Here is a 26,665-nt window from a genome sequence, read left to right as displayed (position 1 = left end):
TTGCTTCATGTCGTTTATTTATAGCTTAAATCGAACTAAAGATATTTAATTAATTAATATTTCCTTTATTTAAAAAATCGAGAAACCTCATTACAAGTCGTAGATATGGAAAAAAAACAAGATCTGCAAAAGTGTGACGCAGTTTTCCCAACCATATAATATCATGAACCACAATACATAATTACTTTTTGATTGTTACCATGGCAACCGCTTATTTTCAGTTTACCGAGTACCTTACTGCCTTTTTAAAATATGGCTTCAAAATAATGTGAAAACCGCTCTCGAGCCATGGCAGAAATTATTATTAATGAAACTGAACTCAAGAACCTACAACAAAATTGGGAGCAGAAAATCAAAGCGCACGAAAAATACTGGTTGGAGAATGATGCCAAACTGAGGGCTATAACGTCGGCAAAGAGCTATGAAGAATTCAGGTTTTTTAATTAAACAGCATCTAAAGATAATAGGGATTTTGCTACAGTTAATTAATTTTCTTCTAGTGACATTGTAAAGGCAGCACATTTGAAACCTCTCACAAAAAAAGAGTTGGCCGAGTTGCAGCATAAAGTTGGAAGGACAAATTTCAGAGCAGAAGTTGCAAGTAGTATCAGCAACTTTGATGAGGAGTCAGAGGTTAAGATCAACAAGGTGCAGGTCGCAACAATAATTTTAATTTATTGAAACTTCAGCAAGCTCATTATTTAATAGGTTTCAACGGCAGCTGAATTTTCTACTTACTGGATCAAGTTGGATGACGAGAAAAAATACGATCTAATAAGAAAACTGTCGTTAGAAGATTTGGATTATTTTATGCAGAGAGAAGTTCCTGTTGGTATGCTTGGAGATTTGACTAGAATTTTGCGGTATGATCCAAAGGAAGAAGAATGGCTGCTGAGTTTACTGAAAATACTGACAAAATCTAACAGGTTTAAATTAAATTATTCTGAACAAATTTAAATATTAAATATTAAAATTACAGATTTCAGTTAAACTTGATGTTTATGAGTACCAAAGAAATAGATTTTTTCAAGACTCTGTTAGATAGCATTACCCTTGACAAGGAAGATGTCCGCAGAGTTAAGTATTCATTTGGAGTTCTGAAATAATAAGGTCACATATTTCCACTCACAGCAGTTTATTATTTAATCTTCATAAACTTTTGAGAAGCAGTCTTAATTGAATGGATAGGAATGGATCGACTTCAAAATGCAAGAAAATTGAATTCAATATACATATAAATGGAATTGCAGAATTAGACTTTTAAGTAATAAACAAAAATAAACCCAATTAAGTTCCTGATTGGCTCAGTAAGTACCAAATTATATGTTAGAAAAATTGCTGAAAATCAGGGCAGAATTATTGATTTGCACTGCTTTTTTCCTTCTTTAAAACATTGACCCGTTGGCTAATTTCAATTTCTTTACAAATTTTCTTCTATAGATTTTACAGACAAAATTTTCATTCATCAACAGCCAAAACCCTTGAATTTGATAGACAGTGTTTGATCAGACTTCGAGTCCACATCATGATTAATTTGAGTCAACGAAAAATAGAGCATTCAATACAACAATTAGTCTACTTCCTTGGCTGGTGGATGATGTTGGGCCTAGCAGCAGGACGAGCATCATGGGTGGGCTGTGGTTTGTCATGGAAGGATTGCACTGCCTCGGTAGGGAAGTCAGCATTGCCTCGCACAGGCGCTCCAGACACACTCACTGTTTTGGGAGGGCTGCAAAAGAATATTTCCATTGTTAAATTTCAATAATGAGCAATCTGAAAAATTTATGAAGATTGCTTTAAAATTGAGGTATTGTTGCACGATTTCAACATGAAAAAGTTCTTGGAACCAGTAAATCTTCTGGAAAATTCAGGTAAAATTAAAATATTTTTTATGGTTTTCTGCGGAATTGTGTTTGAAATCAAATGCTTAAAAAACATGCACGCTGGCCAATTGGGGTGGACTTTGTACCTCGTGGAAATTTTAAGAGCATTGGTGGTGTCGTCGATGACTTCATCCTTCTCTTTGGCTGCACCCTCGGCTGCGTCCTTGGGGGGTCTGTGCTGCGTAATTCGCATTCCACCCACTTTGACTGAAAAAATTCGATTATGTTAGCGTTAAATTCCATCGCATGCAGTCCACGTCGATCGTCAGTGATCAGCCTTGAGATTGTTATGTGCAATGCACGATTGAGCGACGTGTTACCAAGCAAAACATTCACACATACCTGCAGGTGGATGTCCACCTTTTAGGTCGGAATCCTTCGACGGCGACGACATTTGCTACGAACGACAGTTAAATCTGAATTGAGAAGATGCCTCAGTTATTGTTTGAATTGACAAAAATATTATTTATCTAGCGTACCTCCGTATCGGAAAACTCTGATAAGCACAAGACAGAACAGATCGAACACGTCGGTCTTTTTACACACAGGCTGTGTTGCTGGCGTTCTGCTGCGGCGTAGGTTGTTGTCTCTTTTTTAAACCTGCAATGTTGCCAAGCCTGCTACAGGGTGAGAGAGAGACTTGATTGGTCCATTATTCGGTTTTAGAATATTCCAGAGGATAATTTGAAACCGGTTGAATTAGTTGTTTATTTTACATAAAATTGAAATAAAAAATCAACAAATATTAAAAAATCAGAATTCAATTTGGGCAATTATTTTCAATAATTCTTTGAATTTATTGAAAAATTAGTATACTTTTAATTTTTGCTAATCATTATTTTTTCAAATCAATAAACCGGTTTATGGAAATTTCTGAAACACCGACAAATCGGTCGATTGTCGTGCGGGTTGCATAAGGGCGGCAATTGCGAATCCCCAGAAGCAGATTGGTGCACGTTGCAGGGGAGCTCGAGGACAGATATTGGCGCGAGCAGTGGTGCTCTCTGCAAGTGGAAAGTGGAATTCTGAGGCTCCCATTTGCAGCTCTGACCGATTTTGCCCAGTGCCACACCTCCTATAGGCACCAACCATCCCCTCTTTTTCGGGTTCCCCTTCTTTTCAGGTACTCTCGGCAGTGTGTGGGAAAGTGGACTTCTTTATGTCTTGTGACCGATTAAAGAGGAGTGTGTAGTCGCATAGTGTTTATCTTCGGTTTGGTACACCCAACGCAGGCAGCGGCGGCAGTGATGGTGTTGTGTTGAATGCAGCCGTGAGAGCTGGTCGCGCGTTTTCAGTGTATTTGTGGCGTGGCCCCGTTTTGATTTCATTCACCGTGCTGCTACAAAATAGGGAACCTTTTGGCGAACGAGAGGCAGCAGCAAGCTGACTTCCCTCGGTGCTGCCCGGCCACCATATTCCTGGAGAGCTGGCCTGATGTCATGGGTTGTTTTGGAAGTGCGAGCTCAAAAGCGGACCAAGAAGAAAACAAAAGACGTAAAGAGGCGAACAAAAAGATAAACCAGCAGATCCAGAAGGACAAGCAGGTCTACAGGGCCACGCACAGACTATTGTTATTAGGTATATAACTTGTTACGAAAAAAAAATAAATGAAATAAAATCCCCAGTGCTCCCCTATTGTCCTTGAGAACCCCCGCAGAAGGGTCCGTCAATAATGTCCCGATGCCCCCCTGCCTTGATTTATTGTTTTCGTTTTCGCACGGCTCCGCGCGAGCTGCGATTGCTCATTTATCGATTTATTTTAATTCACCGTGTCTCCCCCTCAAGGTGCCGGTGAATCTGGGAAGAGCACAATAGTCAAGCAGATGAGGATTTTGCACGTCAATGGCTTCAGCGAAGAGTAAGTTTGCCTAATTCTTTACTCTTTTTTTCTCCGGGTCCGTCCGGTTGGCCCCCGAGGGTTGCTCGGCGGGCGCACCCCCCGCCACCGTCTCCATTTTTAAAGGGTGCGCTGCCCGACGGTCTCTCCTCCGCAAACCCATCAGCTGTTGGCCCGCGACTTTTGACATTTGTCGCAGAATGTCAAGTGCGATTACGTTTTATTAATATTATCTCTGTTTCGCGGCTTAATCATGATTTTAGTGCGCCCCTCTCGTTGGCGCACACACGTAATAATAATTGCCCGAGCGAACGCACACCACCACCGCCGGGGAAGGGGTGGATCGAGCGACTCCATCGGTGAGGGCAGGCCGCACCTTGCTTTCGCCCCGACAAACTGACTTTCCCGTCTCCAGAAATTTCAAATACGATGAGATTTTTAATTTTCGTTGTTGTGTTGAATTTCCAAATTAGATTAAAAAATTTTTTTTAAACAGACTTATCTTGTTGTAAAAACAAAGAGGGAAATTTTGCTAGGCTTTCATCTCCATTCTTAAAATTCGACTCCATTAACCAGTTATTTCAATTATTTAATTGTCATTTATCTTGAAAGATTAAAAATTTAGTTTTACAAAATGAGAAAATCAGTTTGAATCTTTACACTCTTTTCATCAAATCCAATTTAATTTTCTGCTCAAATTCGCATCCTCTTTCTTTTTTAAAAATTGATACAACTTGAAGCCATAAAATTCATATTATTTGTGGTGAAAAACCTTGCTCCTGTTCTTAAAGATTTGAAGTCGGAATTAAAAATAAATAAAAAAAAAACACTAATTATGTTCATTAATTTTAAAGTTGTTTACTTAGTATTTATTTTTCAAACTCGTTTTTGTTCGTTTATAGAGGAACAAATCTCTGATTGTCGAGTAATTTGCTTCTTCGTAGGTGAGTTTTGTTTTTATGATTTTTGCATTTAAAAATTGAGGTAAAATTTAATGGAGCCACTTTTCATTTTTATTTGCATTAATTTGCAACAAAAATTGCGCTTTTTTATGACACCTCATTTTAATTAGCTATCGTAATTCCTTTGCAATGACCTAGCTTTTGTAAATATTTATCTTAAAAAATTTAAAAAAAATTCCGGTCCCATGACTTTTGTTCTTGCTATCTACTGGTTATCTATTCAAGGAGTTCTGACTTGGCATAAATTTCACGAACGTTAAAATCGTGAGTTGTTACTGGTCATTATAATTTACTACTTTTTATTACTAAGGCCCTGTTGGAGATATTTTTTAAATTTAACATTAAAATAAATTATTTGAATTGATAAAATGGACAAATATTTGAACTCTTTATTATCATGAATGATTGAATGTGCAATCTTCATTTATATTGTGTGAATTATTTTGCTATTTTTGACCCTTCGTCACCTGTTGCCAACGTGCAAGGTGCATAATATAATTATGCAGACTGCCGACCCGTGTATAATTTCTAGCAGTTGTTCTCCGGCCGTTAGTCGGACCACAGGTGCCGCGCTCGTCGACACTTTTGTTTGCAATACTGATTTGAACCCCAAAACTGCCAGGCAGACTTAATTTATGCCTATATTTTGCACTAATCCAAAAATAATTGGAAATTTGTAAAATAAAAAATAGATTATTTCAAGTAATGGTTTTGAACAGTAAAGAGAATTATAATGAGAAACTATCAATTTTGTTCTTATGCGTAATTATCTTTTCACGCCTCAGTTGTAAACAAATTAGAAGCAAAATTCCCAAGCATGGAACTTTCCTGGAAGCTCTGCTGTTTCTCAAGAGAGGCAAATATGCAGAGAGTGCTGTCTGTGTCGTGACACACACATACACACATTATTACATGGAATAATACAAACAAAAATGTGGGGCTCCGCGTCGAGGCAACGCTCTCTCGCCTCCCTGCCTTTTTGGACATGCCCTGTGCGTCCCTATTGTGTCACAGTGACTGTATTTAGTTGGCAGATCACATTCATTCACTTTTGAGAGCCGTTCATTGCATCAAATTGAATGAAATTTCAACAAATGAATTATAGATAGAGTATTTATTGAACACAACTAGGTGTACAACGGGTGTCTAAAGCTAATTTGTCTTCCTAAAATTAGTTTTACAATTAAGCTTGTTTCTATAATTATTACAACGTACAAAATTAGTTAATTCTGATTTTTGCAGCCTCTCTTAGGCTTAGTTTTCGTTCATTACATTCAAGAATATGATATTGTGAACATTTCTTACCGCAGTGCTTGCATTCACAATCTATTGTCGCTTGAGAATGAAAATTTTTATTCTTACAAAATAAATAGTGGTACCCGTGACAGGCAAATCTCGTAAACACTTGGCGATCACTGAACATTGCACATTGCCAACAAATGAATTGATTTACTATAATGAATTTTTTTACTGAAATGCACCGACAAAAGCTTGAAATTCGGCTCAATTTCACTTTTTCTTTTAAGGAAGGTTAAAAAAGTCATATTTTTCACATAATTAATGTTCGTTTATTTTCAGGCTGATGAAAAATTTATTTCATTAAAAGGATCTGGTCATTTTCTTTTGCAAATTGTATTTTAGAAGTCCTCAAAAAAATCTTAACCTATCTTGACCCTGGACAAAAATGGTTACGTTTCAATTAATAATTGCTAATAATTATGGTAAATTTTCATACTCAGAACAAATGCACCCAACGTTACTGCTGTGCACTAATTTTAATTTAATATTTTCTTGTTTAGGACTATTGTATTGCCTTGAATATATCTGCAATCTTCTCCGGCCCTCATGTGCAAAAAAGTTGCTATACCGCCGAAGCTTCTCGATTCGAATCAATCGCACGGCTGAGGCTATTGCTTGCAGTTACCATGGCGAATTATCAAATTGGGTTCTAAAGAATAATACTGTTCGTATCAAATGTATTTTTAGAGAGAACAAAATTTTGTCCTCAAAACGCATATATATTTGTGAAGAAAAAATTGAACCAATTAATTTCCATCTAGAGAACGGTCAAATCAAAACATTTCAAGGAAGAGTATTTTTTTATCCTAAATGTAACTTGCAACCCGATTTGCGAATTAATTTACTACACAGAACGCAATTTCCAATTTATATGACAAAGCAGCTTGTGATTCTATCTCTTTGACAGACAGCGCGTTCAATTCAGTGCCGAAAAAATAATTCGTCACACACGGCCCATTTAATTGAATAAAAGCGACGCTCGCGAAAAGACCGGTCTCACACATACATGTTTGTGTCGCCGGCACGAAAAAACGAGTTGGCGTCTTTTGCCCGTGTCGCAGTTCGGCGTGGGTGGGACTGCTGCGTCTTTTAATGCCCACTTTGCAGCGAATTTTTCTACTAAAAGCTTCGCGCACAATAAAAGAGCCGGAGCAACCCAATACACGCTCTCTGCCAGTGAAAAGTGGCCGCGTCATTTAAATGCCGGCAGAGAGAACACGAAACCGTAATTTCATAGCTCTGATTTACACTTATGCCTTTTCAAGAGCGACTCCTTCTATGCATAAAACGTGCGCGGCCAAAAGACGACGCCGCGTGCGTGGGACCGACGCTTTGCTGCTCTTGATTCGTTTTTCCTCCTTTGCGAAATCAGAAAAGCCGTTCCTGGAAAAAGGAGGAGGAGACCAGAGAGATTGATGGCGTTTCTTGACCTCGGCTAATTGTTCGCCGGCTCTAGTTTAAATTTTTTCTTTCCATCCACCACACCTAACGAGTTTTTGATTAATGAGCCTTTGCTCTAAACAATCGAAAATTGCTTTTTACCAAATTGGAGACAACTTCTTATTAAAGAAATGCATATTGGTAACGGTGGATTTAATAAGGAACAACGAATCTATTTGTTACACTTTGCCTCCCAATGGAATTTCAATTAATCCGATCATAAACAACGATTGCGAAATAATGCGAGCGGCAGACAATCAACCTTCAATTATTCACGCTCTGTTTTCAGTCAAGTCTCCTCAACAGCATGACTGTTTTGTCTTGGGCTAATGGTATATGAGCCGCCTGCCCTGTGGCTTGATCAAAACGAAATCCCGCTTTTTCAATTTTGGTCTCATTACCAGGAACAAAAGAACAAAAGCTTAATGCATTTTTCGCTGAAGGCTCAAAACCCCACGTGCAAGAAATTAGCATGAGCCAAGTTTGATAGAAATTAAAATCATTACCATGAAAATGAAATAATTTTCATAAAAATTAACAGTAAATGAAATCAGCATGCGCCAAAATGATGCAAAAAAAATGTGATTGAATTTTAGGAATTTTAAAGGATGCCTGTGTAAATTAGTATTATTATTCCACGTGTTTCAAAATTTTATTATTTTTTAAAAAAATGCTCAAACTAATCCATAAAAATTTTCATTTTTTTTGTTATTAATAAAATTGGCTTTTGCGTTTTGGTGTGATTGATTCAGGATATTAAACCAATCATATCATTGAGCAATTTTTATTACCCGTACAGTTTCCTTCCTCCACAATAAACTCTTAAATATTGTCGATATTCTTTTAATTTGAGAAATTTTTAGATTTTTCGTAAAAGCCTGCAAACTAGTTTGAACTCAATCACATTGCATATAAATTTTAATTACGCTGGCGTGAGGCGCTGCACGATTATTTTCTTTTTGTTTTCTCGAACAATGCGACTCACACACTCAGCATGCGTTTCCAAGTTGGGGTCATGCCCGTCAATAAGAAAAAAAGTCTAAAGACGTGCAGTCAACGAACGGCCAATTCATTTTTTTGATCCTATCGCTGCAGCACAATGAGCTCGTCTCTGCGACGAATGCAAATGAAAAAGATGCAAGAGAAAAAACATCAATATAATTTTGAAAATGCACTGAGAGAGCAAGTGTGCATATATCTTATGTGCCATTGACTGGCGGTCGCGTCAAGGCTCGCCTATGTGACTGGTGTGCATAATCAAGTGCTAATGACACAATAATCATTTTCACCGAGGGGGCCACCAGAAGCTTTATTGTTAAATGAGCGTCGTGCAAACCAAGGCCGAGCATACTTAGCGCGCGCGCCTCTGATCGGTGTGTCACTTGCTCACTCGATATGGACGCTATTGAAATGTGACCACAAGTGCAACTCGAAAGCAAGTGCACCTGCTGCCCCTCCCTTCACTCCCGTCACTGCACTCGCATAGACGAAACTGTCGCTTTAGTCACCAATTATGTGCGACTGCTGTGGTGTGCGGGAGATCACGCCGCGATTATTTTTGGATCTCGTGTTTACGAGGCAGCAAGGCGACGGCACAGTTGGAATTTTGGATTCGGGCGGGTGCATTCTGTAAAACTCGATTCCTTCAGAATCCAAAATAAAAACCCTCAGATGAAAAATAAACACGACATCCTAGCCTGGAAAAAAATTAAATTTTGATTTATAGATGGAACAATCAATTGGACACTAAAACAGCTGTTTTTGGGATTAAGTAATTCCAGAATTATTGTAAATGCAAATGTTCGAAATATTATTTGAATCTATACATTGATTTAAAGCTTCTTGATACCTTAATAGAGAACATCAAAGGCATCATTTTTGTTTCATTTCAAAAGTCAGAGATTAAACCAGCACACAAAATTCTGAAACCCCTGGTAGATCCTTTTTAATAGTGAAAAAATCTGGAGCTCTTCCTGCATATTTTATTTTCAGCAAATTTTATTGATTCTTAATTAAAGAAAATATTTAAAAAAAAAAAAAAACAGTGCAATTTTTTTACTTTAAATGACATCAAAACAGGTGTAATTGTAGTTCAATTATGAGATTTGTGTTATGTATTAATATTAAACTTTGAAAAGTTACATAACAACAAATTTTTTCTGGAAAAAAAAATATGTGAAAGAAATCTAATTCAGAACAAGAGATAAACATTTTTGAAACCCAGATCAAATGAACTAAAAAGCTAGGCTTGCACGCAAAAAAATGGTAAAATGAAAAATCCATGCCCTTAAAAGTCTGTGTGTTTAATGTCCTCAAATTCTGTACAATTCTCTCATTTTCCTTTACACAAAAATAATTGTTGGTAAATCTAAATATTTCAAACGAATTCATCCCAATACAAAAAAAAAAAAATTTGTGGGAAAATATGTTTATAAATAATTTCATCAAATTTTAACATTTTTATGATCTCTGACGGGTCGCTGAAAAATATTTTGTTTTTAATTCTGATTTTGTATGGAGCTGTAAAATTTGTAAAATGCTGAAAGTCTCAGGCGATAAAAATCCTGACGACACCCGTTTACTCCTTCTTTTCACCGGTTTGCTGCGTTACGCCCGTTTGCTCTCAGCTTAACGTCAATTTGATAGTGACAAAGATTCGCAACTCGCGCCCATTTACATCTTCTAATAACGGAGACGATGCTCTCTCTCTCTCTCTCGAGTTTCACGCCACCTGCACGCCTGCTCTTTCCTCTTTCGCCCTTTTACTCTTTGCTCGCGCCAAAGTGCTCCCGAATTCTCGCCGCCCAACTTTTCCAGCACCACCTGCGTTTCAATGCTTTTCCCTTTGCACTTATCTGGCCCAGGCCTATAAATAAGTCAACGCCTTGTTTCTGCCACGGAAGAAGTGGAAAAAAAAACACAGCAGGACTTTTAATAAATACGCGACATGCGAGACGCACGCGTGAAAAACAATATCTAACAGATGTTATTTTTAAAATGACAACAGGAATTTTATTTTTACGTCCGACGTAATTTTTATGTGTGTCGTAAAGTGATAAAATGAATAACACTGCACGTCGACGCTGGCTGGCGGATTGCTCTTTGAAACACAAACGCGAAGACCACACACAACATTTTCATTCTCCCTCATTAGACGAAGCAAAAGCAAGGACAATGCACTGTGAATTTTTATAGTAGATGCCTCGCAAATTGGGGTCATTGGCTCAGAAAATATTTATTATCAACTTAAGATTTTTTATTATTGGATCAGTATTGGATGATGGAGAAGATTTTCCGTTGGAATTTGAATGAATATCATAAACATATGACAAAAAATTCAGTTAGTATTTTCTAAGGAATAAAATAAATAGTTATTTTTGTATTGCCTTTTAGTCAAATAGGAAGGAAATTGCAGTTTATTTTAAAAATTATTTAGTGATTTATTGCCGAATTTAAATTTTCACAGCTTCAATTCCTCTAGAAAGAAGTGTTATAAATCATTATTATTCCATTCCTGTTTGGTTTACTAGAAATAGAATAGAATAAAAAAATCAGCACCCTTCAATGTGACGAAGAATCAGAACATAAAAATTGTAGCTTTTAAGTCTTTGAACCAGTTTTCAATCATATTTTGTGAATTGTTTACTATAAGAAATTATAAAATTAAATGCGACCGTTTAAAGCTTTTTTTTTGTACATAAAAAGATTTAATTAAATTAAAACTCCCAAACTGGTGACAGTTTATAAATTTCAGTAGGACACAATTTAACTAGATTAATTTTTGGCATATATAGCAGGCTCTCGATGCCCTACTTTTAAAATTTTTCAAATTTTATAGCTCAAATATTGCCAAGTCAAAGTTCGTTTAGGAAGTTTGGGCCGCGCTCTCAAAATCCAAATTTCCATTTCAGTCATCAGACGAGAGCTTTTTCGAGCCGCAAACAGAACGACGAGTATATCACACACGCAGAGAGAGGAGTAAAAATAATGCTTTGTTCGCAAAGCGACACCGAAAAGCCATTAGCACAATCAGCGACGGCGGCGCGGCTCAGTGGCTGCAGAAAAGTGGCAGAAAACGGAAAGCAGAGAGAGAGACCGGGAGGAGAAAAGGCCGTGTGTGTGTGCACTACTTGTCGCTCTCTCGTTATCAGTGCTAATTTTAAGCTAGCTGTTTGAACACGCCGGCTGGCTGTTAATTCGACCTTGCCCAGGTATAGGGTATGGTAGCAGACACAAACACACACGCGCTCTCTCGTTCGCCCGTTCGCGCTTAATACGCACACAAATGGGCGACTTAATTACACAAATGGCCGGCGAAAATGAAGCACGCGCCGCCTGTGTGTTCGCACTGGTTAGCGGGGGCGCTCGGCTCTCTCACACTCTTTTTTTCTCTCTCTGTATCTGCGGCCCGCGCTGTTTTTCGCATTCGGAGCGGCGGAGTGCGGCTGCAGCCAAGGCCGAAGGGCCTTCGCAATTCGCACGCGGCCAATAATGAGAACCGCCTCGCGCCGGACGACCGCGCGCGGAGAGCGAAATTTGGCGCTGCTCTGTTTGGTTTGTTATATAGCGCCGTCGTCCCGACAGGATGTAAATAATGCGGAAGACACGAGGCGGGACAAGAGTGATTTTCGCAGCAGTTTTTCTAATTTCAAACTCTGAAAAATACCGATTTACTTTTGTTTAGATGTGGTTAAGATTTTAATTTATTTAAAAATTCTTTGATATTCAAAATATATTGGTTTTCTCTTCTATCAATTTTAGACATTTTTCTATTAGGTTTACATAATATAATTCTAACTTCCCTCTTTTCCTCTTGAAATTAAATATTTTGAAAGGAAAAAGCCACTTAATTCAATTTTAAATTTTGAGCCTCCTCTTTTTGAGTTTTAAAATTCAACTCTATCTTTGAAGTAAAATTGAAAATCATAACACTCATTACAATCAAAAATTGAAACCATTTATAATTAATAATTGGCTGTCTTAAGAATTCCATTCAATTAAACTTAGTTTTTCTGAGGAAGTAAAAAAAAAACTAGTTCTAATTTATGCTTTCATTCCATTATTTGTATTTTTACCTGAAGAGTCCAAAAAGAAAATTTGGAATAAATGAAATTAATAATTATAGCACTTTTTATCTACTTATCCCTGAATAATCTAAAATTCCATTGACTCTGCTTTATGGTTCATCTTTGTAGGAGGAAAATTTTGTGGCAAAACCCATGCAGCTTTTGCGTATGCCTCTCTGGCCTTGCCTTTGTGCGGACAGTTTTAGGCAGACGTTCTTGCGTCGCATGCCAATGCTTCCAGGAAACCGGGTGGAAAACAAAGTGCGCAACTACGCAATATTTCCCAAGAGTTTGGCAAACCCGTCACGCCGGTCTTCCTCTCGCTTTGGCTCCAGCAGGACCAACAAGCCACTCAAGGCGCACTTTCCTATGCTGGTTTCGTTTTGCTCCTCGTGGCAGCTGCGAAGCGAGACGGGCGAATATAATAGCAATAACAACAATAAATCGTAAACATCCACACGTACATATTGTGTAGGGGCAATATAAATGAGCGAGTCAATGAGCGGCGAGCCACCTGTGCTGTTTTGCCGGGTCCGTTTATCTGCCGCCCCGGCTCGCCAACAGGTTCTGCACAGGCCTGCGTGGGTGTTGCTAAAGTTTAAAGGTCACCCGATTAAAGCCGTTCTGCGAAACGCCCCCTCGCCGCCGTGGAGGCAGGCGTGCCCCTCGAGGAACCGTTCGCGGAATGTGTGAGCGGCCGGGAACTCTGGAAAACCCTCGACCGCCGAAATGCTACGATTTACAAAACGCCGGGAGGGAGGTGAATTATTTTGTCGTCAGCTTGCTATTTAGGGAAGCGTCTGATTCTAAATTGGGATTTTGCAGCGAAATATGTTTGATGAAACCCGCGTGGGTAGCCCTAATCTGTGCTATTTTGGTTCAAAGGGAGAGAGAGAACGTCAAATTAATTTGATTTCCCTCAATAAATGGTGTGAAAATCGTGATTGATTTAGGTTGATCATTATTTGCATCAATTCATAACTCCCTTTAAAAGGGTTTGTATTGTAACATTTGAAATGTCTGAAAATAGATAATTTTCCTATAATAATTGCCACGATTAGCGAATTTTAATTTCCTGTTCAGCTGAAATTTTTTTGAAGATTCAGATGAAAAAATAAATTTTTCTGCTGGTGGAATTTAAGAGCATCTTTTAGATTCTAAGCTTCCCTTAGAGATGTTAAAGTGTTAAAAAATCAAATGATTATTTTACTCAAATTTAATTTTTGCAACCTAAATTTTTGTAATTTTTTAATAAATTTTCAAATTTTTTATAGAATGATAGCTAATTTTCTAAAAAAAAAAATGTTTATTAAGTTTGGAAATGTTGTGACCTTGGCAATTGAGATTTAGCAGGCCCTGCAACCACCGAGGTTCCATTACCAAGAGGGATAAACAATTAAAAAGAAAAATTGTGTAATGCTCAAATTTATTGCGCAATTTTATTTTTAATGAGCTGAGAGTTTTATTTAATATTATGATAGAAATTATAAGATATTGCAAACTAATAATCATCCGTTTATGGTTAATATGAAGGTAATTTTCACCTCAATCCTTGTGGCTAAAACTTGGTTCTTGTGAACTCATTCATAAAATTGAATTGTAAAATAAATCGAGCCATGTATAAAGTCGATTATCTTGAAATTGATCAAAATTATAAAAAAGCAATTCCATGAAACTCTACTCTCTAAGTTACAAATTCCAAGTATTTAACTACCACGAATTGAAGTCGAGTTCTTTTATTTTTAGAAAGGCGCACGAGAGCAATTTTCAACTCTTGCCAGAACGCAAGCACGTTTGTTTATTGTTTGTGCCCAAGTGGTCCAATTGACAAACAAGCCTGCATTTCGCCTCTCGCGTCGAACCTTTGGCCCGCCTAATGGAAAACAGTCGTTCTCAAGAGTGCACAGCTGCGGTGCCGCGGCCCCGTAACCTTTCACACGCATTATTGTTGTCATTATTACCATTATTGGAGTATAGAGGAGGGGTCTGCTTAATTAAATCACGGCGCGCGGCGCGATAACAACAAAAGGACCGGGAGGATAAGGCGGCGGCTCGTTTCGGAGAGAAAAATCTCCTCGACGCATCTCGCTCTGGTATGCAAATCGATTCCGTCAAAATGATAATGTTTTATTATTCGGGAGCGATGGCGCGATACGCACATGCGATTTCTCGCGGCGGCGGCGGCGGCATCCGTCAAACTTAATTAATCTAAGAGCGCATGTAAGCACGACATGCCTCCGAATCTAATTAAATCTGTTGTGACGAGGCACATTGAATTTCAATTTAATTTATTCGCGGCAACCTCAGATGATGAGCCGAGAGAGCAGCAAAACAAGGGCGGCTGCCTCGAAACTCTCCCATAGACGCAGACCGGGTCTCTCTGCCACGGAGATGACCTGAACTTGAGCTCGTTCTACACTCGCTGCTCCACGTGCATGCATGTGGTCCTTACATATATGGCGGTGACATTATGATTTGTATAGTCATACAAATTATAATCACGTATACATTAATAGAAAGGAATGCAAAATTTTATGGCACGGTCTGTAGTAACTTTTATTGGAAACAAGTTTTAAATTTTTTAATATAACTTCTAACAACTTGAAGGAAATAATTAATGAACTAATTTATGAAGAAAATATTGATAAAAAAAAGGGTAGAGAAAAAATAATTTCGTGATTTAGTATAGAGTTTATGAGTGTAACTATAAGAGCAGTTTGTAATAAAACAATATTATTATTTAAAACTAATTTTAATTTTCAACCTTATCGTAATCTACATACTTTTCGTATTTTATAGTCTGTTTGATATTTTTAATTATATGAAGTATAAAATTTTCAAGTTTTAAGACATTAAAGAATATCATTAAAAGAATTCACTTTAAAAATTAATTTTAAATTGAAATTAAGAATCTTAAGTAATATGCGCATTTGAGCAAAGTGGAATAAGCTCTGGAAAAATTGTTGTTTTAGGCATTTAGAATTTGCTAAAAAAATTTTGATTGTGCTTCAACTCAAAGCTAAATTCACTTTCTTGGAAGTCAGATATATTATTGCTGACTGGAGTTATTTCGACACTGGAAATGGAGTGTATTTGCAGAACCTTGGTATCTCGATTTACCATTTCACTATCAGAAAGGTTATATTTGTTGCCTCGGGAACAGAAATGCCAGTTGTTTATTTGATCTCGTCGATCGAGTTGTCTGCTCTTGTGTGTGCTGAGTGCGCGAGAGGGGATCATTTCAACTTCATTATCCGCGCGCACCGCCCACGATCGGTTTGAAAACGCTGCCCTTTTTCGCCGCACCAAAACGATATCGCACAATTTTCGCTGCTTATGAAAATCGCGTCAAACTCACATTTCAAAAAATTAACACCGATCAGCGTGATCGTATCTTTTTTTACTTCCGTTGGCCAAAAAATATTTGCTTTTGAATGTTGCTCCGCATAGTTTAGTACCATAGCAGGAAAAGTTGCGAGAAATCTGAGAGTGGGAGCACAATGTTCCAGTGGATGTGCTTGTTTCAAAGAGAATGTGTGATCATATTTACAAATTAAACCCTTTCGATCCATTAGATCCATTTTCAAACGCAGCAACCCACGTGTCCTTTCCAGTGTGCTGAACTTCTGAGAATTTCCGACAATGCGTATGACGTCATGCACTGAAGTATGGAAACGGAGCCAATCGTGGCTGATTTCAAATGCACCGACCGGGTGCCACTTTGGCTCGGGCTTCGCAAGGTCTTCTTCGTCCACCGCAAATTAGCGCAATGTGCACTCACTTGCACGAGCGCGACTCGTGCGCATTTTTGGCACACGTCTGGCCAGCTGTAATCGTTTCAGCGCCCTTTATGCTTCAAGTTCATGCCGACGATTGCATCAAATAACTGTAATGAGACTCGCAGTAATTATTGATATTTTGGCCCTGGCGTAGAAATTTTGGTTACAAAAATGAATTAATATTTTTTATGAAGATTAATGTGCATGAAAAATTTAAAATTACTGTTAATATTTTTTAACAATTAACAATGTTACAACTTTTTTGTACATTTCTGTAAGGTTTCCGCTAATATATATTATTATTATTATTGTTGTTTATTCTTGTCCGACAAATATTACATACATGTTATATGCACAGATCACAAAGAAAAATTGAGATACAATATACTATATATGTATACTATTTTTTTTTTATTGACTTAATCGGGTTTAATTATTATTGCCAACCGTCTTGATATAACTTATTTAGCTCGTGCAAGATATAGTAGAAATATATCATAATTTTTTTATAGCATTCACAATTAAAAATAAATATTATTAATTAAAATATATAACAATAAGTTAATTATTAAAAATTCATTTCGAACTGTATACTTTGACACCTTAAAATTCAATTCACATTTTCTGTTTGATCAATTTTTAAAAGTGCTTATTTTTATTTTTCGGTCAATTTCTGCTTTCCTATTAATTATTGCACTGAAAATATGACAAGATATTTATATATTTAATTGTCCTGAGTTTTTGCTTTTTCAATTCCCTCTGATTTGGCAAATTAAATTGATTTCAATCAGTATTGAGAGGACGTGACAGACGAATCTATCATTTGCATACATGTTATGACTTGTTGCGAGAGAATAAATGTATTGAGTTATTTATTGTGTTGAAAAAGAAGTCGCTCGGAGTGGCCAAGCAGAGGATTGTTTCTGAATCGGGCCGCGCGCAAGTGAGGTTACAATTATTTGAAGGTCGCGGCGCCGTGTACGAGCTCAACCCTGACAGACAGCATCTCTCTTTCTGTGTGGTACATAATGAGAAAATAAAAATAGCGCCGTTGAGCAACCGGCCGCGAAGAGAGAGAGAGAGTGAGAGACGCACAGAGATGTGCTGTAAATACAAATAAAATTTATCATCCGTCTTGTGCGTATGACACTTTGAGGAATGCCTAAGCGGATTAAAGTGTTATTTCCATGTGAATTTTATATTTCACAGCCGCTCGGCGCGACCTTCTGTATTCGCTCACTTATCTAGAGCTGAAGATCAAAACAATGGGAAAATTATAGTTTTTTTTATGTGAAATTACGTCAGTAAATTTTAATTAGGTAGATTTTGATCTTGGGGACTCAATTTGAAATGTCAATCAGTCAATCGTCAATCGGTATCTTATAATATTTTTCTTTTAAATTCAATAAAAAATTAATTGTAAAAAAAATACAAGGGCCTTATTAATCGCAAGCCATTGGCTTCTCTGCTTAAAAACGTTGGGCTGCTGTTGTTTTTTGCTACATGGCCGTTCATCCGGCGTCTAATGCGATCGCAGATCCATTATTCTCCAAGCTCGTTACGACCCAATTATTATAGATTTATATCGCACGAAACAATTTGGGCCTTGGCGGGCTTCGAACGAATTCCACCGCCAAATCCGCAGAATGCCGCACTGTAACAGAAGCCTGCGGTTAACTCAACGCACCGAGAGCAGTCCGGAAAAGTTATGGCCCAAAATATTTACTTTACTCCGGTGGAGCTTCATATTGCAAATATTGAATCTCGAAAATCACGAAGATTGGAAATTTTGCTCAAAATAATCTTCAATTGACACTAAAAATTGTTAATAATAAATTTTCCAACTTAAATGAATTGAAAATTAAATTTTAAATGAAAGTAATTTTAAAGAGAAGCGTTTGTCGATATTTTTACCCTTTATATATTTGTCCTCCTGATTGTGAGTTAATATAAATCTTAACATTTTTGTGGAATAAAATTCAAAAACAATTAAGGAAATAATATATTTTAATCATTTGGAAAACAAAATACAAAAGCAATACTGTAGCTACTGATAACTTAAAAAATAACGGTCATTTCAATTTCTCACCAATATTTCGTCATTTCATTTTTTATAAGAAAACCTGCGAAATCTGCACAATCAGTTTTTTGTGACGAATAAAAAATAAACCAGTAAAAGCCTCGCTGAAGGAATTGCGCCGAGGTATATAGAAATGAAATTATGATAATTGCGCGCTGATCAATGTTCTTGTCCGCCGTCATTGCAGAGACACACTCGCGGGTTGTACGCGAGCACACCACCGCACGCCACTTTGATGTAACGCAGTTATTTTAGATTCGACGGTGGCGGTGACGTCACAAGGTATTTGCACGGGTATTTCGGTCTGCAAGCAGGCCCGTGTTTATAATTATAAAAGCCGCTGAGCGCACGTTTGCTCTCCGGCTCCAGCAGCGCGCGGACACGCGTGCCCCAGAGATGATTCAATTGGCGCCTCGCTTGCTCCCCAGCTCTCCGGCTAATTGCCGCCGCCAACCCCGGTCTGCCCCCGCGCCCCGATCGAACCTTGGCCGCGAACCCACAGGTGTATCAGGAAAACAGCAATAAGACGATCTGATATTTTATCACCAAATAAGAGCCAAAGCATCTATTCTGTAATTAAATTTATTCTATTTTGTTTGGAGGAAAATTATTTCAATTCTTGGCCCAATATTAAAATTGGTTTCCATGTTTTGTTTCTAAAGTTTTCATTTATTGGCAGAAGAAAAGGTTGTCATTTTTTAAACGGCTCAGAAATTTAATGCAAATTTTTTCATCTCAATTGCTACTCATATTCCAGTGAACTATTTTTTTCATTCAATACAATAACAAATAACTATAAGAGTTTTTGAAACGTTCGCATCCTATTTCCTATTTCACAAGCAAGAGAGACATACAAAACGGTTAGAACGCAATTGGGAGTACTTGGAAAATAAAATTTTATAAATACCAGAGCCTATTTTCTAAGCTATGTATACTGCTCCGTAGACTTTTTATATTGAAGAGTAATAGTGAATCATTATTTCTGTTAAATATTCAGTTAATATAAAGAGCTATCCACTATTTTTGAGTAAGAGGTTAGAAATCTGGCACCAAAACTCGGATCTTTAAGCTTTAGGTTCAAGAAATGTTTATTGGGTTCGAATTTAGGGCAACTATGCCCCATACATGAACTCATCCAAATAAATGACAAAAAACGAAAATTTTAAAACAAGAGAGAGAGAAAACATTAGTATTGCTCAAAATATTGCTTTTTCAGTACCGATTTAAAAAAATTAACATTTTCATTCAAACATAGATTTGATGGTAACTCATTCCAAAGCCTATAGCATTGAACTTGAAAACAGTTTTCCGGTACCTCCACACTAACAAACGGTGCGAGCAATTTCATTCGGTGCGCTCTCGTGCGCCCGAGCAAATTTACATCATACATTGTCGTAACGTAATCGTTCAAGTACTCTGGACTATTTTTATACAAGATTTTGTGTGTCTGAACTAGAATTTTCAATTTATGCCTGTCCGCGATTTTCAGAATTTCACATTTTTTATACAAGGGTGATAAATTTTGTCCGATCTTTACATCAAAAATATACCTGATTAAATGATTTTGCAGTACTTGCAATTTGTTAATTAGCGTGGCTGTCAAATTACAGTAAACAATGTCACAATAATCAAAGTGTGGCAGAATCAAGCTTTTGACAAGTCTTATACGGACTTTCTCGGGAGTAACATTTCTGAATTTTTCAATACTTTTTAAAGTACCGTAAACTTTTTGCGATACTCTAGACACTTGCGCGTTCCAAGACAAGTTCTTATCAAACATAACACCAAGATTTTTCGCATCTTGCACAAAATCTAACTCAACATCATTTAAATATAATTTTTCACTTAACATCGCAGAGATTTTAGAATTATTTCGTTCAGAACAAACAAACATAGCTTGCGATTTACTCGGGTTGAGTTTCAGTCCATTCGCTTCCGACCAATACACGACATCTCTTAATACTTCGTTCATGATTTTAACACACTCGTTTACATTATTCGACAGGCAGCTAAGATATAGCTGAGTGTCGTCCGCATAAACGTGATACTTGCACCTATCCTTTAGCACTGCCGATAAATCGTGCGTGTACAGAGAAAAAAGGAGCGGCCCAAGAACTGAACCCTGGGGCACGCCACATTCAATATTCATCCACTTAGAAAAATTTCCATCACTGTTCTTAATTGCATGCTGACGGCCTGATAAATAACTTTCAAAGAAGAGCAAAGCAGGTGCGGAAAAATTCAATTGATTTAGTTTACTCAGCAAAAGACCATGGTCAACCAGATCAAATGCTTTTGAGAAATCAAGAAAAACCATTAACGTTACTTCATTTTTAAACATAGAAACTCTCAAATCCTCAGCAATTTTTAACAGAGCCGTTGTCGTGCTGCGCAATTTCCGAAATCCGGATTGAAGCCTATCAAGGACCTCATTTTTTAATAAAAATTCCATCATTTGATCAAAGACAATTTTTTCCAACACTTTTGAAACAACACATAACAAGCTAATTGGCCGGAAATCAGAACTACTTGCGGGGCTGCGAACTTTTGGCAGAGGCATCAAAATAGCTTTTTTCCAGATAGCTGGGAAATATGACGTTTGCAGCGCAGAGTTGATAATAAACGTGAGAGATGGCAGAATTACATCAATAATCATGAGCAGCATTTTGTTACAAATATTGTCGGTACCTTCAGAGGGTGACTTTATACTTTTCAGCGCTAATTTCACTTCCAATGGGGTTACATGTTTAAAATAAAATTTATCGCCTGAAATTTTACGAGGGATTGAGAAATTTTTATCAATTTTGTTCAAAATATTAGAGGGTCTTTTCACGGTCAAATCATTTACAAGGTCGTCAGAACTTAGAGAAAGCTCGGCAACTCTGGATTTATCTTTCACCAAACCTAAGCCTCGCAACTTACTCCACATATGCTTTGTTCCTGAGATTTGATTTAGACTGTCAAAAATCACTGATTTTTGGAAATTTAAAATTTTTTGTTTAACTTTGTTTCTCAGTGATTTAAACAAATTAAATGCAATTATATTGCCATCTGATTCTGCCTTTCTTCTCGCCTTATCCCGGTCTTTAATCAACGCTTTGACACCAGGTGGGAATGAGGGCTTAAATTTTTTCATTATTTTAATTTTTTTCTTTGGTGCTACTTGATCAAACAGCGATACAATTTTTTTATTAAAAGATTCAACTCTCGCTTCAAGTGAAATATTTTCAACTTCCTCGTGCCAACTTATTTTAAACGCTTCAGTACTTAACAAGTTGCGATCAATTTTACCAAACTCACGGATGTATTTAAAGTCACTCATACTTTCTGGAAGCTCACCTTCAATAATAACATAAAGCATTTGATGGTGTGATAGCATATTAAACAATTTGCCAAAGCTTGCATAACTAACTTCTGGAGAAACCATTATTGCATCAATTGTTGTGACTGCGTTATAAGAAATGTGCGTGTTTTCAATGGGAAGCCTTTTGATGCCAAGCTGTTTAATATGTGCCTCTAAGTTATTAAGGAGATTTGAATTTACTTTGAAGTTACAGTTGAAGTCTCCGAGCAGAACACAATTATCGTATTGAAAATAAATATTTTGCATTTCATTAAAAAGATCTTCAAAGTTAACTTGTGGTGATGGCCTTCTATAGACAGCCACAAGCAAAATCTTTTCATTCAAAATTTGAACTTCCACCATTAAATACTCTGCCGAATTATTTTTACTCTCCGAAGAGGCGCAGACCACTTTGAACTTTAAATTACGTTTTAAGTAAAAAGCAACACCGCCGCCGCGAGTTTCTTTCCTATCGTGCCTGATTAATTTATATCCTTCAATTTCATACCTTTTATCAATATTATGTTTCTCTTTGAGCCACGTTTCGGATATACAAACAACATCAACAATTTGCAAAGATAAATTTGTTCGGAGCAAACGCACATGATCCAAGTCCGCGAGTGACTGAGCATTTATACTAACAACTTTTAAATAATTTTCTGCTTTTTTCTTCTTATCACAAAAAAAGTGTATAACTTCACTTACTAGTTTCAGTTTTGGCTGTTCACATCTGAGTCCGACCCTCGCTTGCTGTTGGCCGATCGCAGCCTGTCCAAGCTCCTCGTCGACTGGCCCCTCGGGGGTTGCTTTGCCTTGTTGTCCTTGCTGTTGGACTTGCTGTTGGGAGGGGCTGAGGCAAAACCCTGTTGGGACCCGCCGGCTTGGGGCTCGGAGGGCTGCTCGTTGGGTGAGAGTAAGGCTGCAGCTCGGTTCCTCTTCTTATTCCTCTTCTGCTTGGGTCGACCGTCTCTGGTATCTGAGCTGGACCCCTCACTCTCACCATCCATCTGCTGCTGCTGGTCGAACTGCGGCACGTACTTGCGGAGCCAGCCGTCCTTGGCCACCTCGGCAGCCGAGATCTCGTGCCCATTGAGCTCAAGACCACGGCGGCGCAATTTTGACTGGACTCCGAGCTTTCTAGCAGTCTTATGGGCCTCGACCAGCTTCCGCCTGACCTTTCGTTCCTCTGGTGTTAGGTCATCGGACACGACAATTCCAGTTCCTTTCAGATTTGCAACATTTTTCATTACTGAAAATTTGACTTGGTCGGTTTTAAATTTTAGAATAACCGGGCGCTTCGCGGCGTCCTCTTTGCCGATCCTGAAAGTGGCCTCAAGAAGCTCGTCCTGCGGGCGGTGAGGCAGCTTCAGCTTGTTGAAAAGGAGATCGCCGACGGCGCTCTGCAAGTTGGTAGCAGTAGGCACGCCGAAAACCACCAGGTTTTTCCGCCGCAGGTCGGCTTCGTGCGAGGCCAGACGATTTTCCAGTTGGGTGACTCGGACAGACAATTTAGCGTTTTCCGATTCCAAATGTTTCACTTTTTCGGCCCCCGCCTCCACCTTGGCCACCAAATCATCCATCGTTGTTTTCAGCGCCCCAATATTTTCATTAGTGAATTTCAATTTCTCATTGAGCTGGCCGTCGAGAGCTGACAGAAAGAAAGCTTTATCGTCCTCATTCAAAGGGCCAGGATTGCTTTCAATATCGCCCATGGTAAGCAGTAGAAGAGACAAATAGAGGCCGGTGCCGAGAAAAATAGTCAGGATTGTTAGTCCGTTTCCTACCTCCACAGACAGTTTGGCGACGATACAGCTGGTTGGCGAGCGAGTTGTCAGCAAGCCGTGAGGCAGCAGTAGGAATCTTGCAGGTTCGTGCGCGTCAAGGCCGCAGCCCCGGCGCGCGATTCTCCTCCTCGCCGCTCGGCTGGTTCGTCCTTGAAAGCAACCGTAATGGGCGAGCAATTGCCAGACAGGAAAAGCCGGCCCCCGGACAGAAGAGGCGCCGTCCGCGCCGTCCGATTGCCGGTGTCCCGTCTGGAACCATTCACGATGACTCTGGTCATGGTGTCCGGATGGTGGCAGCCGGAGAACCGCTGAAAAACACAGAAATAGCAGCAGCCGCTGCAGCGAACGTCTGTCAGCGGCCATGCTTCCCCCTCTCTTCCTTTAGCCCTTGCTTGTCAAAAAAATCATAAAAAAAAGAAAGGAAAAAAACAGAATCTTGGATCTTGGATACAATTTTGCCTCATTTATATTTTACAATGTTATAATAAGGTATATTATAATCGCAGTATAACAAATAAAAACAAGTTGGAAGCACGTTGTAAGTTGAACAACCAATATTTTATTAAAAAAAGCTTATAATTGCTATGTATTTAATTACTTTTGAGCTAATTATTTTGAAACAGCCAATTTGCTTAGTTTGCTCTTTTTACAACAGATTCCTTGACAAGAAGAACTCTTTATTTACAAACCAGTAAAGTTGTTCCTTTCACTAACGCGAGCTTTCAATTTAAAGGTTCTATTTTGAATGTTCTCTTTTATTCAGCACTCGGGAAGAGGCGTTGTGTAGAAAAAAGCCGCGATTGTTGTAAAATAGGTTGCGCTGAAAAATCATTTACTTCTAGAAGTTAGAACTCTTCATTTATTTAACGATTGTGTCTTAGATAATTGGCCTAGATCTGAAAATAGATCATCAATATAAAAACGTTCTACATACGTGACCATAGACACTAATCCTCTATAAAACGTGGTGAACAAGAGACTGAATTGCGCACATTTCTTATAACAATTTAAGAAATTTTCCTTCCCTCTCTCGGTTCCACGAAACACGAAGGCGAAACTAATTGAGCCGGATTTGAATATTTTGTGATTTTCAGCGACGGTTTCCATTCTTGTCGCTCTAGGTGGTTGGTGGTCGTACATTTATAGAAATCGCGGTGTAATTATACGCGCATGGAAAGGACTGCCGTTCGTCTTGGCTTCGGACTTGAATTACGTGACTCAACAACTTCGCAGCTGGTTTTTGCGCCTCGCCGTTCAAATTACCGCGTGCTACAAAAATTCCCTTTGTGAGATCTCTCCGCGGAAATTTTCGCTTTCGCGCACGCAGACGGACGTGTATATTATGTGTTTGACAAGCTCGTTTTGTACTTTGCCGGCGCATAAATAGATTACGCGACAAATCGCAAGGGTTGCTCAACGGGGTGCGCCCTCGTTCGCTTGTGCGTACAATGTTTTGTTGTTTTGCGCGAAATCTTTTTAGCCCTTCGTCGTCCGTCGTGCCATTCAGAAGCCGTACAGAAAATGCTCGTTTGTTCGCCGGCTCGTATTTATTTCCAACCGTATGAGTGTGTGTGTGCCAATGCCAACTAACACCAAACCACACATTGCACTCGCGCGCGCGCGCGAGACCCACCGTTACATCAGCCCAAAGTCCAATATCAATACACAACATGATACTTATTTCTGCTAATTCAGGCGCCGCGAGAGACAAACGAGCTCGCCTTGCCCCAAAAAATGGCTTGCAGTTGTATCAAAAATGCGAACCATCAATATTCTCCTAAAAATTTTGTCTGATTTTTTTAAGTATTCAAATTGAAAGGTTTAAAAGAAAACTAAGCATATAGATTGCAAGTAAATCTTAAGTGATAAACCCTCCATTTATCTATTTTTTGTTTTTGTTTTATTGAAATTCCAGTTTTAGGAATTATCTGACACCTTATTGTGGGACAAAGAATAAGAAACAGAAAAAAAGGAATTTTAACAAGACGTAACTTCTGAATTCTTGTGAAATCGCCAATTGATTTTTGATTCGCGCGCAGTATTGTCATTATGATCAATTCAATTTTTGCGAAATTTTCCTTATACAAGATTGATTAGAGAAATCCAGATTTTAATGGATAAACTTTATTTCGTTGATTTTCATTCAAAATTTAAATATGTTTAGTGTAAAGATTCCATTCAGTGAATTTTGAAATAAGTTATATGAGAAAGAATTTATATTTAATGTAAATCGTTATAAGCATAGTTTGATCAAAAGATATAAATCATTAAATTTTGTCTATTCCGATAAGTTAATCACTTTTCAAAAATTGACAGGATTGCTTTTTAAATTAATGAAAAAGTATGTCCATAAAATTGCAATCATGAATCACAGTTTCCATTTATTTTATTCAATTTTGCTACTTCAACAATACAATAATATAAATACATGATTGTGCCTTAACAGAACAATTTTCTTAACATTTCAAATTTCAAGGAGAACTTATTTTGAGTACAAATACTATGCCTGAAAATTCATACACAAAAATTATTCCTTTTCCTTGTGGATTCTTTTTTAGCATGGTTATGAATAATTTAACCTGACACTTAACTTCAGGCCAAGGTTTCTTTAAAAAAGAAACACATATCTTACATGCATAGTGACTAAACAAGTGGACGAGGAAAATGTTAACTTATTGCTAATTATGTGCTCACGAAGGTGGTAATTCCGAACGAAATGCCCAAATACAAACTCGCTCGGCCACCCACAGTGAAATTCGATACTCCTGTGTCAATTCGCCTCGAATGGTTGCATGAACTGCGCGGAGAACTTTGCCAATTCTGTGCACTGCAGCTAAACGTTTAACAGTCCGGCAATTAATTAGTCGTCTAATAGCTAAATTGCATACACGCGGTACAGAGCCGGTTTCACCGCGAGGTTAACACCGCCCGTTAATTAAAAGAACAAGATCGGGAAAATGAGAGAGTTTCTCACGTCCGCGCCCGCGATTTCCCAGCAATAAAAATGTTGCGATTCTGCACGAGAAATCGATTATGGTCTTTTGATCCCGGCGGCAATAAATAGGGAGCGGGAAAGATCAGTCATAAATAATATATTTGGGCAATAAAATATGCTAACTAAGCAGCGCAGTGGCGTGAGAGACCACAAACCCTCGCTGCTCTTGGATGCTATGTCATTTTTTTTATATACTC

The 26,665-nt window shown here is 38.1% G+C and overlaps 3 protein-coding genes across 5 annotated transcripts in view; 2 read left to right on the top strand and 1 right to left on the bottom strand.

The window, feature by feature from the left end:
- Positions 1–232: 232 nt before the first annotated feature.
- LOC132198451 (coiled-coil domain-containing protein 103) lies at positions 233–1,725 on the top strand. 3 transcript variants are annotated; one of them, XM_059622518.1, is made up of 4 exons: positions 233–434; positions 501–648; positions 709–926; positions 980–1,725. In XM_059622518.1, exons 1-4 carry the CDS (start codon positions 289–291, stop codon positions 1,104–1,106), a joined length of 639 nt encoding a protein of 212 aa, XP_059478501.1. In that variant the 5' UTR covers positions 233–288; the 3' UTR covers positions 1,107–1,725. The 3 variants fall into 3 exon arrangements, with proteins under 3 accessions (XP_059478501.1, XP_059478500.1, XP_059478503.1); XM_059622517.1 differs by having other exon boundaries at positions 501–654; XM_059622520.1 differs by having other exon boundaries at positions 501–654; positions 987–1,048.
- Positions 1,119–2,514, bottom strand: LOC132198452 (death-associated protein 1). Its single transcript, XM_059622521.1, has 4 exons — positions 2,363–2,514; positions 2,226–2,299; positions 1,970–2,090; positions 1,119–1,729 (listed from the first exon to the last, which is right to left on the bottom strand). The coding sequence occupies exons 2-4, from the start codon at positions 2,275–2,277 to the stop codon at positions 1,576–1,578; spliced, it is 327 nt and encodes a 108-aa protein (XP_059478504.1). The 5' UTR covers positions 2,278–2,299; positions 2,363–2,514; the 3' UTR covers positions 1,119–1,575.
- Positions 2,515–2,887: 373 nt separating this feature from the next.
- LOC132198450 (guanine nucleotide-binding protein G(s) subunit alpha) overlaps positions 2,888–26,665 on the top strand; it is a 48,335-nt gene continuing 24,557 nt past the window's right edge. The window contains exons 1-2 of the mRNA XM_059622516.1: positions 2,888–3,461; positions 3,669–3,741. Coding sequence (XP_059478499.1) covers positions 3,323–3,461; positions 3,669–3,741 — 212 coding nt within the window. The 5' untranslated portion in view covers positions 2,888–3,322. The remainder of the gene's footprint in view (positions 3,462–3,668; positions 3,742–26,665) is intronic.

The sequence above is a fragment of the Neocloeon triangulifer genome, unplaced genomic scaffold, assembly GCF_031216515.1.
Source record: "Neocloeon triangulifer isolate White Clay Creek 2 clone unplaced genomic scaffold, ASM3121651v1 ptg000012l, whole genome shotgun sequence".
NCBI classification, from domain to species: domain Eukaryota; kingdom Metazoa; phylum Arthropoda; class Insecta; order Ephemeroptera; family Baetidae; genus Neocloeon; species Neocloeon triangulifer.
Note: the sequence above shows the minus strand (reverse complement) of the source record. Positions and strands in the feature narration are given on the sequence as shown.

Excerpts from the sequence above, each read along its gene's own strand:
- LOC132198451 (XM_059622517.1), top strand. The coding sequence starts at position 289 with ATGGCAGAAATTATTATTAATGAAACTGAACTCAAGAACCTACAACAA. Across the intron at positions 435-500 it reads AAGAGCTATGAAGAATTCAG|TGACATTGTAAAGGCAGCAC; the intron begins GTTTTTTAATTA and ends ATTTTCTTCTAG. Across the intron at positions 655-708 it reads TTAAGATCAACAAGGTGCAG|GTTTCAACGGCAGCTGAATT; the intron begins GTCGCAACAATA and ends ATTATTTAATAG.
- LOC132198452 (XM_059622521.1), bottom strand. The coding sequence starts at position 2,277 with ATGTCGTCGCCGTCGAAGGATTCCGACCTAAAAGGTGGACATCCACCT. Across the intron at positions 2,091-2,225 it reads AGGTGGACATCCACCTGCAG|TCAAAGTGGGTGGAATGCGA; the intron begins GTATGTGTGAAT and ends GAATTTTTTCAG. Across the intron at positions 1,730-1,969 it reads GCTCTTAAAATTTCCACGAG|CCCTCCCAAAACAGTGAGTG; the intron begins GTACAAAGTCCA and ends ATTCTTTTGCAG.